This window comes from Hipposideros armiger, unplaced genomic scaffold (assembly GCF_001890085.2).
Source record: "Hipposideros armiger isolate ML-2016 unplaced genomic scaffold, ASM189008v1 scaffold_1021, whole genome shotgun sequence".
Classification (NCBI taxonomy): Eukaryota; Metazoa; Chordata; class Mammalia; order Chiroptera; family Hipposideridae; genus Hipposideros; species Hipposideros armiger.
This window is the reverse complement of record NW_017732371.1, coordinates 318,718-330,807: the sequence shown is the minus strand read 5'-3', so window position 1 is coordinate 330,807 and position 12,090 is coordinate 318,718. Positions and strand designations below refer to the sequence as shown.

At 34.8% G+C, this 12,090-nt stretch overlaps 1 protein-coding gene across 1 annotated transcript in view; it reads left to right on the top strand.

Moving 5' to 3' along the window:
• SEMA3D (semaphorin 3D) overlaps positions 1–12,090 on the top strand; it is a 208,834-nt gene that overhangs the window by 114,036 nt on the left and 82,708 nt on the right. Inside the window, 2 exon segments of the mRNA XM_019631619.1 lie at positions 5,517–5,636; positions 10,357–10,450. Coding sequence (XP_019487164.1) covers positions 5,517–5,636; positions 10,357–10,450 — 214 coding nt within the window.

Below are 12,090 nucleotides of genomic sequence, written 5' to 3'. Positions count from 1 at the left end.
CGCACCACCTATCAATAGAGACATTACATAGAGTTAAAGGATTTCGCTTCTCTACAGCTCTGTGACTACATTTTTTTTTAGAATGTCCAAAAGTAAAACAAAGTGTTCTCTGTAGAAAATTTGCAAATTATATAGAAATCATCTGTAAATATTTCCTCCTCCATGAACATTACCCAGAGATAGCTGGTGACAGTTTGATGTTTATTCTTCTATCTTATCTACTTAGTATTTTTCAGAATGAAATCATTGTATACATAGTCCCTTAAAACACTTATTTTTCCCCACTTCACAGACTGCCACGAGCATTTTCCCATGTCATTAAATTCCTTTTTCTAACACTACTTTTAATAGCTATACTGCATTCCTCTATATATTATTTCATCAATCCCCTATTGGTAGAAGTTTGGTATAAATCCAGTTTTTACTATTGTAAATGATGCTGCACATGAAAAACCTTGTATATAAATATTGTGAACATCTTTGACTATAGAGTAGAATTACTTGTGAAAGGATATAAATTTGTTTTATACACATTGCAAAATAGCTCTCCAGAGTTTATGCGTCTTATACTTTAATCAGCTGTGATGCTTATACGAAGGTGTATTTCCCTATACCTTTGCTAATTTGCTAATATTGGACACAACATATAGTTAATATGTAATACTAAAACACAAATTAAAAAAACAAATATATTACATATTTTCCAACAAAAATAAAATGATTTTTGTGTTTCAGCTTGAAAGTTTTTCATTACTATTAAAACTAAATAGTTTATGTATTAATAGTTGTAAAATGATGATTTATTTTTTGGAATGACAGATTTGTTCATTTTTAAATTTAATGTGTTCCTTTTCCTTACTGATTATTTACAGAGATTTGCAGTTTATATATAATTATATATGTATATATTGGGTTGTTGAAAAAGTCATGACGCATTTTTGCAACAAAAAACAGAAAAAACACATCATGACTTTTCCGATAACCCAATGATATAAAGTATATTATCTCTTTTGATCCACTTATGTAAAAATTAATCTTTCCCAGTTATCCTGTTTGATATAGATTTTTAAATATTTAAGTAAGCATATCTCTCAATTTTTTTCTTTAAAAGAGCAGTTTTCCACTGCTCTTCTACCACAACTGGGTTTAGCTCTATAGACATCTCCACTATTAGATCTTCCACTTTTAAGAGATAAATGTGATATTTGTTTTTCATGTATTTATTATGAAGTGTTAAAATATATTCAGCACTTTTGGCCTAAACAGATATCTCTGCAGACTGGATCCTGAGGTCTGCTAGACAAACCTAACAGGTAGCACAATGACAGGCATGTGATGAATAATCAAAAATGTTTGATGATCACAATATTCTGAAAAATATACTGAAGTAAAAACAGACCAGATTCCTAAATCATGAGTGTCTTTCCATATATAATCTAAATAAATTAAAATTAGCAATTACAAGTCAGTTATCAGAAATACATGTAAAGCTGTATTGGATTTAGTAATTGTACTGTACATAAGTCCAGAGAATTACAAGTACTTCTCTTTTGTTAATATGAGATATCTAGGGGGAAACTAAAATTCCATTATATAAACTAATATATATTTGTCTTTTCTCCAAAAACAAACAGTTTTATATTTGTTTTATTTAGTTAGTTATATACATGTATGCATATATGCGAGAGGTAAAATATTGAAACATACTATCACTTGAGAGAATTTTAAAAAGTTGATACTTGTTTGTAATCCTCTCTCTCTGTCTCCCTCTCTAATAGTGGGGGTGGGGAGGTAGGTGGGAAGGGCAGTAGGTAAAAGAATAAGGAAAAGAAGGAGAAATTCAATGCTTTTCCAAAGTTGAATATATTACTCAATGAATTGAACTGTTTAGTCACATGCAACAACCCTTGTCATCGTGGGCAATAGGTGACAAATTAGCCAGCTTTCAGGAAAAGTTAAAAAGCTGCTTCTCAGAGTTATCTTTCTTCATGCCTCACAGAATTATGCCACCATTAATAGCCATGCAAGTCGCTAAGTGAATTAAATCAAGTTAATTATTGCTCTTCCTGTTTAAGCAAAACATGGAATCTTTGTGCCTAGAAAGCAAACAGCACAGAAACTTTGAGGGGGAAAAAAAAAAGTTACAAATTAAAAGGAAATTCATTGTAAAGTTTTTAGCTTTTACCTCACATCACTGGTTTGGCTGAAATGTCCACCCCAGGCAACATTTGATGTAAGAGATCTTATCTTCTAGGATGGCTGTTTCTTTCCTTCAGGCAACCAGTGCCTTTTCATTGCCCCCAGGCTGCTTAGAAAAGGACCCTTTATCAGTTTCACTACAGAAAAGTTTGAGCAGAACTGATTTTTTTGTAAACGATGTCAGATAGTTCAGGACTCATCTATACATTCATATATTCCATGTCAGCCCAATCTGAGAGAAGGGAGGGGTTTCATAAATAAATACTTGGTAACATCATACCAAGTAAGAAACTAGCACAATAGGTTACTTTCCCTGGCTGGCTGCATTTTAATGAAGTACTTCTTGAAAAGTTAAAAGTTTTAGGTGTGATTCAGAGCTTTTTCTTTATAATCACTAACATTATATCTCTTGTGTGTATAAAACTTCATCATGGGCCTTATTGGCCTCTTTAACCCGTGCTGTCTCTCAGAGTCCTTAATCTTTCTGACTCCATAATTGATAATCTGGAAAGGGAATTGTTTTATTTCTTTATACAAATATTCAGTTCAGAATTTTGTAAAATTAATGTCTTTCTTATTCAGCCTGGGCTACTATAACAAAATACCGTAAACTAGGTGGCTTAAACAACAGACATTTATTTCTCACAGTTCCAGAGGCTGGGAAGGCAAAGGGGTCAGCTAATTTGGTTCCTAGTGAAAATTCTCTTGGTGGCTTGCAGGTAGCCATTGTCCTGTGGTATCTTCACATGACAGAGTGAGAGCGCAGGTGCCCTAGTCTCTTCTTAATCTCATCAGGAGGACCCCGCTCTCCTGCCTCCTCTTAAACTGACTACCTCCCAAAGGGCCACATTACCTCCTGGTACCATCACACTGGGGAGTTAGGGTTTCAACCTATGAATTTGGAAGGACACAAATGTTCAGTCCTTAACAATTACCCTTAAATTGTAAGACTATTTGGTAAAACTGAGCTTTTGACAAAACGATGAAATGACTGGCAGTGGGTCTATCCCACCTCACTCCAGCCATGTAATTCTACTCTTTCCCGCCCCGTGTACAGTTCCTTGTGTAGATCTCATCCTTGCATAAAGCTCTTCAGAGGAGAAAGACTAGGAAATAAAAGTCCCTTCAATGAGCATGAGTGAGCACAATAAAAGAGAATGCTAAAACCTCTTACCTGTAGCAATGAAGCTGTCATTACAAATTTTTCTGGTGACCATGTACAGTTTTACACTTTAGCCTTGGTATTTCTCATATTACTGTCTCCATTATTTATTGAAAACTATAAGCGTGGAGTATTTACTCTCTGCATTAGGTTTTCTTTTGAGATTGCGGAGCATGATGTTAAAGACCATGAAGCTAGTTCCCTGTGGTGCCTTTGTGCAAATAGAAAATAAGCTCTCTTCATCATCAGACACCTTGGCACAAGAGAACTGACATAATGTCATTTTATCACACAAGACTATCTGCCAGAAAATATTCTTAGTGAATATAAGACGTTCCTGTTTTAGGAGTCTACATATAGTAAATATATGAGAACATATACTAAACGTATGAAAATATTCAGGATATTAAAGATGTTTGTAGTGTGATTTACACATCCTTAGATAAGACTTTTTTTTATTCATTATTTTTTTTGCCTACAACCTACGCAGCCATATGCAGTGGTCCTGCTTCTGTTAGAGAAGCTGAATCTTCCTACCTGATAAACATTCTTTACTTGTGTGGCTGAGGGGCTAATATTGACCTTTCAAATAGTCTTAAGCAGCTACATTATTGATAAGGAAGCAGAGAGCGGAAGACTCAATGAGTTCACTGCAACATTCTTCTGTGATAAAATGTGTAGATTTTATTAACTGGCATCTATGTATTCTTGACACATAAAATTCCAGGCTAGCTGGGTAAAGGCAGAGTTAGGAGCGAGGCCCTCTACCACAGATAGGCTGACGTAGCTCTTCACTCTAAAATCTGAACAGCTGCTAGAACATTGATATTTTACATAGGGTAAGTAATAAACAACTCTTAAATGTTATATTATTTAATTTATACCAGGTAATAGTCCTATCAATTCAGTTGTTGTCTGCCTTCTAAAAAAATATTTAATTCTAAGAACCATCTTATCAGTCTAATTAGGTCATTGGTGTGTGGTGTGTGGTGTGTGGTGTGTGGTGTGGTGTGGTGTGTGTGTGTGTGTGTGTGTGTGTGTGTGTGTGTGTGTGTTTAATTTCTCCTGACAACCCTACTAATAGCCGTTACCATCATCAGCGCCTAACTGGCAAGAGACCCATGGTCATTCAGACAGGGAGAAACTGCACTTTTAAAATTAATCTCTGTAGTTTCATAGGTTTCCAATTTTCTTAGTAAACACTTGCCCATCTTTTGTCAATCTAAAATAAAAATATGCTATAGCTCAGTGTTTTCTTCAAGGTCTTTGGGTCCTGGAATCATGAAGTCATGTTTAAGAGATTGTTTCCAATAATTTTGTAAAGATAAGGAGTCACTTACAGGAGAGAAATTGAACATAATATATAATAAGAATGACTTCTCTGAAAAGTCAAGAATCACTGTTTACAAGTAACTGGGAGATAGAAAATAATTAAGTTATAAGGATAATGAGGATATAAAAATATTTTTAAGCCTAAGCATATGTAAAACAAGCAGAACTGTAAAAATCTTTTCAAAGATTGGACTTGGTTTAAAAACCATTCATGGAAACGCAGAAGATTCTTGGAATAAGCAAGAATTAATCTGACTCTCAAAGGCTCGGCAACACTGAAAATAAATGAAGATAAAGTGATAGGGCATTCCAGCCAATAAGAATGGAACACATTTATTGGCATAAACATCTATGTTCAGCATTTTGTTCAGTGTAGCTGAGACAGCTGATGTTGCAAACAATAGAATCTATATGGGATAGACAATATGGGAACTCAGAACATGGTGGGTTTTGTTCTCTCGGTAATTCTTAAAAGAAAGTATGGAAATCTCATTAATATTCTGTGCATATTCATTCTCTAGGCCCCATTGAGTACCACTAGGCTCCATTGAGAATGCACTATAGAGATGTGCATTCTAGCACTGATTAGTTCAAAACCTTTAAAACTTCAGAAAGCTTCAAAGTCACTTATTTAAGCCACAGTTTCAATTTTTTTTTGCCTCCTTTGCTATGTCAGATGTTTAAACATTTCTCGTAAATCTTTTTTTTTCATTTTTTCTCTTATTTTTGATGACTTATCTACCTTGAAAACAGGTGGTATGGACTATCATCTTTCAGAAACTTGAATTGTATGCTAATGCTTTTATTTTTTTATGCCCAATAGACAGAATGTGCAAATTTTGTTCGAGTACTTCAACCTTATAATAAAACTCACATTTACGTGTGTGGAACCGGAGCATTTCATCCAATATGTGGATATATTGATCTTGGAGTCTACAAGGAGGTAATATGATGAAATTGCATGAAAACAACTTATTGTAATACCTTGTTACTTAATGCCTGTGGCATTAAACAGGCAGATTTGGATATAAGGATGGAATCATATAGTTTATGAGCTGTATAAGAATTCACATTCCCAACCACTTTAAGGATTACCATTTTAATTATACACTTTTTCTACCTAATGAAAATATTTTCTATTAAAAGGCTTTTTTAGTGAGATGATCAAAATCAATAGTGTAAAATGTTGAACGTGCCTGTTTTCTATGTGCTCTATGCATGTCTTTATTTTCTCTTGAGGTTCCTTTATGCTAGATCTGTACAGTATGTTGCTGTTGGTAAAATTCCATTTCCCATAAGGCCTTGCAATGGAATTATATCTTATAAGTAATTTCATTTTTCCTAGCCACCTAATTTAGCCTGTTACTTATGTTTACAATAGTGTATGCTAAGAACAGAAAAATTTAATGATTTTTTAAAAATTGTATAGATAGTCATATTAGCACATTGAACTCATTATTTCTGCTGGACCAAATCGACATAGTGGAAATAAAGGATGTATTAATTAGGAGTAATGTATGCCAGCTATCAATGAGCGTTTCAATAGATGAGAAACATGCATATTTTAGTAATTAGTTAATAGCTAATATGTTAGAGTGGTTTCTTTGTGTCATGGACTATTCCAGGCACTTTACTTGGATTGTTTTTTGGAATTTCACTACACTCTTAATGAAGTTAGTACCTTTATAACTCCAATTTACAAGTCAGTAAAAATTGTCTCAGTGAAATTCAGTAACATGCATAAGATCACCCAATGAATAAATGGTCTAGCAAGGAACTGAACCAAAGCAGTCTGTCTCTAGAGTAAGCATGCACAACTGAGCTTTAGAGCATGTACTCTAAAGTCTGTATATGGCTTGATGGTTTGCACTGTCATCTTATGTTTATGTATATGCTTCTTGTGAATAACCGCACATATTTGCAGGATAATTGGCTGTGTGTTTGAACTTAAAGTCTGGGTTTATGGAACAGGTTTCTTTACATTGGTTTAACGGTTTCATGCAGAACTCTAACCCACAAGTGTGGCTGGATAAATTTTGCTCTCTAACCAACTTGTCTAACCAGCCTAGACTCAACTGTTTGAAAATAAAGCAACCCTTGGTTAATTCTCTGAACCAGTAGGAGACTTGGCAACTTGAATCCATCATTCTTTGTTGCCTGTGTAATGTTCTCTTGCCTAGTTTTGATGAAGGGTAATATATAATAGCAGCTCACAGCATTAGGGTGTAATTACATGAGATAGACCCACGGCTTGGATGTGTTCTGGGGCCTGAGGCTAAAGGCCAAACTCACAACCTACTGAGGAGTGCAAACAGTGTTTTTTAGCTCCTAAAAGTCTCAAGTGCTAAAATTTAGATGGAGCTAATTACTTAGCTTGGGACTGTCAAGAAGCTCAGGGGCAGTCACATTTACAAGTTCTGTGCGTAAGAGAATTATGAGTGAACAGGGGTACGGAGCCTTGTGGGTTTGCTGCTGATACAGGTAATTAGAGTCAGCCCTGCTTGAGGATTGTTAACTTTTTCAATGAATTATTAGTCCCAGAAACTCATTGTCCTTCCAGAGGGAATTTAGAAGGCCCTTCCATTTTCAAATAGATAAAGTTTCTGTAGAGTGGTTGGGAAGACAGGGCAGCAATGTATTAATATACAAGGGATGGAGGAGAGAAGTGTGGGAAGTCCCCTTTCTGGGGACTCCTATTCAGTGTAGCAGGGGCAATGGGAAGAAGGGTAAAAAAGCGAAAATGAATCCCAGATTTCTGTCTTTGGCAGTGAGTTGAAGAGTGGTGTTATTTATTGAGGTGAGAATAGTAACATTGTGGGGAAAATGGTGAGTTAGCTGTGTATGTTTTGCATTTGAGAAATGCTCAGGAGGTGTATGTTTTGCATTTGAGAAATGCTCAGGAGGTCATGCCAAGTGGGCAGTTGGATCCAGGTTTCAGGACAGAAGTCAGGGCTGTTGTCAACAACTAATTATTTGAGCCTGGGGAGCCAGAGTGTGAATTATGGCCCCAGTTGTTTACCAGCTCCGTGCTCTTCTGTACATGGCATAAGCTTCCAAGCTTCTGTTTATTCAGCACAACGATGATGATAATACTGCAATAACTACCTCACAGAGTTATTTTGAGGATGAAATGAGAAAGTGATAGTATAGGCTTTGGCGTAGCACTTGCTCCATTCCTGTTGCTTATTAAATATTCAGCCATGGTAGGCAACAGGGACACATAAAGGTAACGAGGCAAGGATTTCAAAAGTATATATATATAAATTTTATATAAAAATAACATCTGCAATGTGTATATGTCTATATATATACATATATGTATACACACACACATAGTTGTTAAATAATTAGATTGAAAGTATGTTTTTATATTCTTCCTCCTGGAATCTCGCCTGCACTGCTGCAAATCACATCTTTATGTAGGGATGATATTAATAATAACTTTGCCTAATTGTGATGAGTACAAGTTTCTTATCATTTTTCTTATCACTTTATTTCAACAATATTTCTCTGTGTGCAGTTTAGATAGATGTGTTTTGCATATTTAATTAGGCTTAAGGAATGTAATGGGAAAAACCTTGTAAAATTGAAGCCTCAAAAATTAGTGTCATGTAATTCAGTCAGTTTGTCTGAGGCAGTCCATTTAATCAGCTGTTACATTTTACATCACTTTTCTGTTGGTGACCTTGAATGTGGCTCAAGGAAACTTGCTTTCCTGCTATCTCCTCGCTCTAGGAGATTATAAGGGAGACCTTGTCCTCAGCCTCCACAAATACCAATTTTATGGACTTATCTTGGGAATTTAATGAAATGTTGCCTTTGAACACAGAAGGCTATATAGTTATAAGGGTTTATTTAATACTTTGCATCAACTCTGACATTCTCTCAAATAATTTTTTGGTTTTCTTTTTTAGCTTTTTACTATGATCTTCTAACACACCATCATTCAGCTTAATTCCCCCCTTTACACTAATCCCATTATAAGTATCAGAGTCAACAGTTGAGTTTGACCTGCAGAGAATAATGTTATTTTAATGATATTTAAACATACTTTAGAGCCACTGTCTACAGGTGCTTTTTTCCTGACTTATCTCTAGACGCATCCTCAGTTGGGAAGCAAAGCCAAAATGTGTTTCCACTGGACTTTTTACATGCCAAGGCTCCACTGTCATAACTTTTCATTAGCTGAGCAATTCTAATTAAACAGACTTGGGCTTGATCGCATTACATGGTCACGGTGAGCCTACTATAAATTGATTTCAACATTTTTTCAAGTTCACAAGTTTGAAATGCTGAGAGACTAAATTAGTTAAAAGCATAAACTTTGGAGACAGCCCTGAGTTCCAGCTACTGTTTTTTTCTCTTACAAGCTATGTCATGACGAACAAGGGACTTAACCCCTCCTATCCTCAATTCCTCTTATAAAGCTGGAATCTTAAAGTAGCTACATCGTTAGGTTCATGGTGAAAATTCAACGAGATGATGTACATAAAGTTCCTGGCCCATGGTCACTGCCTATTTACTGTTAGGTACTGTTACTATTAGTAGTATTAAAGTACATTTACTGAGAACTATGAAGTAGCAATTGTTCACCATGCTATTTAAGTTGCTATTACTTTTTTTTTTTAAAGCAGTAGTTACTGTCCATTCTGTTCATAAGAAAAAGATCCGATGTGGCAACATAACACAACAAATGATGCAATTTCATCCATCCCTTTTGCTTCATTGCTTGCTTTCTAGATAAGTAGCAGTGAATGGTCTTTTCTTATTATACGTGTGTGTGCCCTGGTAGAACTCTGTAGCTATGCCATCTAGAGAGAAAGCCTGAAATGCTGACTTTCTTTAACTAGTGCATAGGCAGGGTGAGTCATCAGCTTTTTTGCTAGATGGTAGTGTTGTCATTGTTATGCAATACTCAAGCTCATGGGGCCATATCCATTATACATTCATATTTTTCTTGGAAAGTTCAACTTAAGATGTTATTTTTTCCTGAATATTAAAAGTCTGCCAGTGTCACTCTGTCTGTGGTCACTACTGTAAAAATAGTTGTTTCAGCCAATAAAACCATGTGGTTTTTAATATGTACAGTGTTTTCATAAGAGTGAAAATACAACAACAGGATTCTTTTTTTTTTTCCAACATGTATCAACAGCTCTGAAAATGAACTGCCTACCTTAGAACACTTTTATGTCACTAAAACTACAAACTATCACAAGGCTTAAGTAATTGGGAAAAGTTACAGATGCTTAGGTAAATAGACCGTAACAGCTATGAAAAGTAATTATTATAGTAAACGTGTTTCTTAGATGAAGAAATTGGCTTCTTAGGCTCAATAAATTAGTTAGTAGGCTTAAGACATATGTGCATTTAATGATGATATTGATCATGAAAGTGATCCAGACTAAATTAAATGGTGACTATATGACTAATTCTGATTGAAAATTGAATTCCGTATTATCATTACTACTTTGGGAAAATGGAGACCAAAACATGGGAATTAAGTCTTGCTAGAAATGATATTTGCTAAAGACTTGAGAAGAGCATAATGTTCAAAAATCAATTTTTGTTGAATTAATGAATGAGAATTTAGTTCTTACCTCTTGTGTCCTTGTTGATTCTGATATTTTAAGAAGTCTCACTTGTATTAATATTTCTCATAACAGGAAGTTATGTTCAAACTAGACACAAACAATTTGGAGTCTGGCAGACTGAAATGTCCTTTTGATCCTCAGCAACCTTTTGCTTCAGTAATGACAGGTAAGATCAGTGACAGGTGGGTCTTATTTTAGGCGTTTTCTAAAAAGGTCTATCGAGTTAAAGATTATTTTGGTATCTTCCACTCGCTGTTTGGTTATAGTATGTTGGTGCCCAATCTCTATACTTAGTATCCTTATCAATAACATGAGGCCTCAGCCAACCTTAATGCCTGCAGCTACTTTTTAAATGAACTTCTGGTTGAATTCTCTTGAATGCAAATGACACACACTCACTTGTTCTATAATTTTACATTTAGATGGCTCATATTTCCTTATACTAAGACATGCCTCTGTTTGGTTCACTACAGAAGTTAAATTTAGCAATTTCCTTAAAACATTAATATGTGGAAGATTTAAGTGGAAGTATTAATAAGACATAAGTGGATAGATTAATAAAACAAATGAATCAAACTATAGAGTACAAGTAATAGAATGTTATAAGACCTTCCCCCCTAATTTCACAATAATCTGATTATTTTAATGGGAATGAGAAATTTTTGCTAGCTCGTTCAGTCTTTTCTTGCTTTTTATATATCTTAAATTCTCTTATGAAATGAGTCTCCTGTTTAAAGAAGGCAGTTCTGTGTGTTTTGAAGTCTGTTCTGAGGAATGTCTGTAGGACCATTATAAGGACTCCTTTTGTCTTGGTTTGGTTCATGACTTTAGTCTTTTTTTATTTAACTTGTCTGTCAAACGTTTGAATAGACTGTAAGAGGGAAGCACCATGACATTTCAATTTTCACTTAGGGAGAACCAGTGATCTTCCTTTGAAGTGAAAGCATGTGTTTCTGTGTTTTGAAAATCATGACTAATGTTCAGTCATTATCCTCAAAAAATGAGATAGATGATTTGTGATTCTGATCTGCCAAGTAGGGTGGACACACCTTTAATAAAAGACAATAGATTGTAGGCATTGGTGACCCCTCTTAGGAATCCCTGCATAATTTAAATACAACAGAGACAGCTTTAAAGCCTGGATATACAGATTCAATTTCGGAGCTGAAACATACAGTTTTTTCTCTGACAAAATGTTCAAATACCCACAAATTTATGTTTGAAATTAATCGTTTGTTTCCTTTACTCCTATCAAACCTTTTTTTCATGATGTCTTTGTTATTTTTGTACTTCTGCATTTTAAAATTTCCCCCCAAATTGAAGTATTGCCATTTACCATATATTTGAGGGGAATAATTTAAGAGATGGCAATAGTACTATATCTACATTTACTTTACATAACTAAATTACCCTCTTTTGTGTTTTGGTTTTTCTCCTCTGAAAGTTGACTGTTGCTATTATTTACATTGGTTGTCTCAAGTAGTTCAGTTAGGGGTTTATTGAGAGGGATATAATCAGAAGGTTAAGAAAGTATTTGAATCACTTATACAAAGGCAGAATTTTAAAGATATGTTTCTGAGGAAAACTGGATTTCAGTGATAAAACAATGTCTTTGGTTCTTCTATTTAGGCATTTAAAACAAACAAACAAACAAAAAAACACTAAATGCTCTGTAGAGAATGGCCTTTTGTTTTGTTTTAATTGTCATCCATTAAATGTAACCCATGGTAGTTAGTTGACTATGAAGATTTCCTGAAGTAGAGGCTTAGCTCTCTGAAGGGCAGCACATTGTATTATAGGGGCAGC